This window comes from Macadamia integrifolia, chromosome 3 (assembly GCF_013358625.1).
Source record: "Macadamia integrifolia cultivar HAES 741 chromosome 3, SCU_Mint_v3, whole genome shotgun sequence".
Lineage (NCBI taxonomy): Eukaryota > Viridiplantae > Streptophyta > Magnoliopsida > Proteales > Proteaceae > Macadamia > Macadamia integrifolia.
Window position 1 is genome coordinate 9,597,621 of NC_056559.1, and position 5,131 is coordinate 9,602,751.

Below are 5,131 nucleotides of genomic sequence, written 5' to 3' on the forward strand. Positions count from 1 at the left end.
CTTTTTTTTTTTTTTGGGATTCCAAAACATATATGAATGATTAAAGATTTGATTATCTGGATCATGATTAAGTTACATCCTTCTAGATGATAACAAATATGAATCTTAAAAATCTATGAAGAGGATTGGTAGATGCCATAATTTTGTTTATCCATTATGATCATATCAAAAAAATACCTAATTGACATTATTTGAAGTGAGTGAAAATCATCCAAGACATGAAAGCCATTTGAGTCATGCTTTGGGCCTTATGATTTTAATTCTTAATTATCAATAAAGGATTAGATGGAGGGAACAAAAAAGTTTATGCAAAAGCTTGTCTTAGGAGGCACACTCTGACATGTCCTTTTTTCTTTGGGTGCAGGGTCCGCACTAGGAGTAGATAGGTAACTGCTAGGGGCTAGCAAGGGGGCAACTAAGACACACTTATTACTAACTAATAACATATTGCTTGCTATTACAATAGTTAAAGATTAGGGGTAGATTCGACCTTCTTTGGATTGACGCTAGAGCCTAATTGCCCTACTGCCTACCAATGAGTTAGAACCTCATCCCCACTTATGATATATCAATTAAAAGATGTTTGTTCACATAAAAATATGTTTCTAATAAGCATACGCTTTGAGGAAATGTTAACCCATCTACTAATATGAATCCAAAAGGAGCTCGAAACCTTTTTCATTAAACAAATCATTATTTGTACTCAAATTCTCTAACTCACTAGGACATTTAGTCTACTCAAACAGACGAGAAGAAGAAGAAGAGAAGATCTTGTAGCTTTTATAATTGTTGTCTGAAGAATTGTTATTTTCGCTGGAGGGAGTAAAAGAAGGACTATGAGCAGTAAATAGCAAAAAATTTCTACCTCTCTCTAAAAGATTAAATGTTCAAAATACTCCTAAAATGATGATTTCTATTCCTCCTGTATCCCCATGCTATCATAGTCAGTTAGACCAACAAATCTTTTATTTTATTATTGTTGTTGTTGTCATTGCTGCCATTGTTGTATGACTTAATAAAATGGAGGAGTTTTTTAGGCCATAGAACAACATTAAATTAAAGGCACCATTACTATGAAGATATTTTAGTAGTAGCAAACCAAAGTCCTCTTAAGGTTATCCAAATTTCTTATAGTAATTTTTTTAGGGGCACTCATTTAAGCTCTTAATTAAATATGTGGAATTAATTAAAAATTAAAAATATTAATGGATTGGACACTACCCTGGCCCCTAGCAGAATGAAACCGAAAGAAAGTCCTCAAGAGACAAGAAAGAGTGGTTGATTGGGTTGAAGAGAGTGTATGGAGGGCCCTCCCTCCCCCAAAATACTTAAAAAAAGTCTCTCTGCTCTGTAAGAAAATAAAAGAAGAACAACCCTGACAGGTTTTAGTAAAAGAAAAGAGAGGAATTGGAGTAGAAGCAACGTAAACCACCACAGATCCCCTTTTCGTTTTGTTCTTTTCTGATTTTTGTAAATTGAGGAAGGGAGAAGGTATTGGAAAGTGAAAGAACCGCGTGGGGTCCACCATATATTTCTACTGTTCTCTCTCTCTCTTTCTTCTTCTTCTTTTTGTCAAATCTTTTGCTGCTCTTAGAGAGCTTCCCCGATCTTTTTCTCCTTTCTTGGTACAGAAAAAGATATTGTATTTAAACCCCTTCAACACCCTTAACTCTCTAGAAAGGCCTAAACGGTTCCTGCCACTCCCACATCTTCTGCTTGAAGTTGAAGTGCAATAGCTACCTCGAAGAGAACCTCGGGATCTTTTTCACTTCCCCTGTTCAGCCGCTCGCTCGCTCGCTCGCTCTCGCTCTCTCTTTCTCTCTTGCTTTGTCTCTGAGTGTATAGTGAAAACGTGGGTATGGGTTGCTTCTGGAGTGAATGTATGTATCCGATGCCGTTTTGTTCTCATCGGATTAGCAATTGAGATCGAACCCAGATTCTAAAAGTTTGGATCTTTTAGATTTTTTTGTGGATTCTGAACAGTTTCTGATCTGGGTTATCTTTATTTCTTACTCTGTTTTTTTTGAATTCGTTGTGGATGCGTTCTTCCCTTCGTTGTGTATCCCCTTTCCTACATTTACTAGTGCATTAAGAGAGCGAGCGGCTGTCAGTTTTGGGTTCAAATTTTGTTGTTGTTGTTCTTCTTCTTCATTGGCGACATGGCAGAAGACAAGATTAGTGGCATAATGAATCAGAGAGATGAAGAGTCCCCAGAGATGTCCCAGAGGGCATCGAGTAGGGATTGGCGGAAAGACAAGGGCAAGGTTCAACTTAACTTAGAGAGGCGGCAATGGAAGCCAGTTTTTGAAGGGGCATCCACATCACCAAGACCTCTCAAAAAGATCCGAAGCCCAGAGCGTCAGAACCTACATCATCATTCCTCTGCTTCGATCATGGAGCAGGCAACCCATGTCCCAATTTCTTCTTCTGCTTCAAGTTGTTTGACTACTGGTAGGACTTCAGCTCTCAATCCACCTCCATCAAGGCTTGTTTTTCCTTTTGCCTTTGATGGGTCTCATTCCTCGGAGATACCTCAGCACCATTCGACAACACTTCCATTACCCCTGTTCCATTCTCCACCACCGCAGCAGGAACACCCCCAGCACCACCGCCAATTGCATCAGCAGCAACAGATGATTTCATTCACTCCCGAGATGAGCCAGGGTATGGTTTACCCACCGGTCTACGTCAGGGATGGGCAATCATCGCAGCAACAGGGTCAGCTTCTCCACTATTGGAGTGACGCACTCAATCTCAGCCCTCGGGGTCAATTGATGATGATGAATGGGTTGGGGCCGGATGGGAGGGTCCTTTTAAGGACTCCAGCTCCTTTACCCACCACAACTAAGCTCTACAGAGGAGTGAGGCAACGCCATTGGGGCAAATGGGTCGCCGAGATTCGTCTCCCTCGCGCTAGGACTCGTCTCTGGCTGGGAACTTTTGACACCGCCGAAGACGCCGCCTTGGCATATGATCGCGAGGCCTTCAGGCTAAGAGGAGAGAATGCTCGTCTCAACTTCCCTGAACTCTTTCTAGGCAAGGACAGTACAGAGAGAGCAGCTGCAACAGCTCCTAGTTCATCCCCTTCATCCCCTCCTACCCGCCTAGACAATCGCCAACCCAGCCGGTTCCAGCCGCAGAAATCTCCGGAAGGCCTAAATTTGAACGCTCAGGCTATGGAGATCCTGCCAACACCTCAAGACGATCCGGATAAGCCCAATTTTGTGGGCAATTCTCCTTCCGGATTGGGGTTGAGTGAGGTCACGGGAATTACTGAAGAACCTGCGCTTACACCTGCGGCTTCTGTGACAGGGGAAGGCGTTTCTGGGTCCCCGGAATTTCCTTGGAGGGAAATGATGGAGGAGGCATGGCTCAGTGCTATTCCAGCTGGTTGGGGTCCAGGTAGCCCTGTTTGGGACCATATTGATGGCTCAAATAATTTACTTCTGCAACCCAATCTCCCTATACCATCTTCCCGTCCCCAAGAATTCGATGCCTTCGATGTTTCAAATCAGCAGGCCACCTCTGTTTCTTCTTCTTCCTCCTCCTCCTGTCCCATGAACATGTTCTTTTGGAAGGAAGGTGATTAACACCTGCCAGTCCACCTGACCCACATCCACAACATGATTCATATAAGCTTTAGGAGAGTTAAACCAACACCCCTTCCCCTTCCCCTCTCTCTCTCTCTCTCTCTCTCTCTCTCTCTCTCTCTCTCTCTCTCTCTCTCTTGCTTTGCATTTGGTAGTTTTAGTTAGACAATTCCCTCATAGTCTCACAGGTTGCAGGTTTTTAAGAAAGACAGCCCGTGATTTCTTAGGAGTTTTTGAAACCCAGTTCCTCTTTTCAATTACCCAAAACTTTCAGATTCTCCTCCACTGCTGAATAAAAGGCTGTATTTTTTAGGCCTCACAGCTGTGGGCTATCAGTTCCTTTTTCTCTTTCTCCCTTCAGGGAATCCGCCATTGTAGTTAAAACTTTTGAGCTCCGTGAGTATTATGGGAACGGAGTATGTCCTTATGTAAGGTACGTCAGGTACTAGAATGTTGTTCTTTTGGTTCTTGTTGGTTGTGAAGATGTAGTATGGCACTGTAGTAGTGATGTAACATATGGAACCTCGAGGAGACAGAGACGGTTTTGTGATCTCACCTCTCCATTAGACCACCAAGAGTTATATGATTGGTTGTTTGTGCAGTATGTTATTATATTCAAAGTTGTTTCCTTTCATCTTCTTCCCTTTTGTCTTTATTTATTTTCTTGATCAAGAAGAGACAGAATTATGTTTAAATTTACCCAATGAAACCTGATAATAGACAGAATTATGGTAAAATTTAATCAAATGAAACTTTCAATCTCGGCTCAGCACTCTTGGATGTTATGCCTCCTGATGATTTCATGTCTGTTAATTCAAACCAAAGGAATTGTTTTAAATGATTTATATGCTAGTGATATAGAAAGGTTTGAATATGGTTAAATTTAACCAAATGAAACCTGACAATGGACAGAATTTATGGTAAAATTTAATCAAATGAAATAGTCAATCTCAGCTCAGCACTCTTGGGTGTTATGTCTCCTGATGATTTTCTCATACCCTGTAGTGATATAGAAAGGTTTGCATAGAGCCCACTTATGACGCAACTGGGGAAGAGAATTCAGATATGTAGTTGAAGATCCAAAGTTGAAATTCTTTTATGCCTCCCATGGTAGAATATGAGGCCTAATTGCCAAGTCTGTTCAATGTGGGACTGGTATAATGGAATCTGAACTCTCATTTTTCACCCAGGATCTCTGTTCAAAAGGTCTTGAATCTTGATAAATCCACCAATGTGTTTCAGGTATCCTGTGCAAGAGTTCCAAATTCCATTCCTATGGGTGCGAGTGTTTCGATTGCTAGAGACACTGATTGGTGACACCTTTTGAAGCACCTCTTACAGTCTCAGCACTTCCAAGTAATTTTATGTACTGTAGCCTTGAAAAAACTATTTTAATTCTCTCTTTTATTTGCAGATAGGTTTTTAAATTAGGAGATTTAACATACCAAACCCTCAATTAAACAAACCATCAACCATAATTTATGTCGGTACAATACAAGATCAGTTACAGAATGGATAGAGATGGGGAGAAGTGGGGTCAG

At 41.2% G+C, this 5,131-nt stretch overlaps 1 protein-coding gene across 1 annotated transcript; it reads left to right on the forward strand.

The window, feature by feature from the left end:
- Window positions 1–1,620: 1,620 nt before the first annotated feature.
- Window positions 1,621–4,224, forward strand: LOC122073517 (ethylene-responsive transcription factor ERF054-like). The gene has a single exon (XM_042638109.1). It carries the CDS (start codon window positions 2,160–2,162, stop codon window positions 3,588–3,590), a length of 1,431 nt encoding a protein of 476 aa, XP_042494043.1. The 5' UTR covers window positions 1,621–2,159; the 3' UTR covers window positions 3,591–4,224.
- Window positions 4,225–5,131: the final 907 nt, after the last annotated feature.

Excerpts from the sequence above, each read along its gene's own strand:
- LOC122073517 (XM_042638109.1), top strand. The coding sequence starts at position 2,160 with ATGGCAGAAGACAAGATTAGTGGCATAATGAATCAGAGAGATGAAGAG.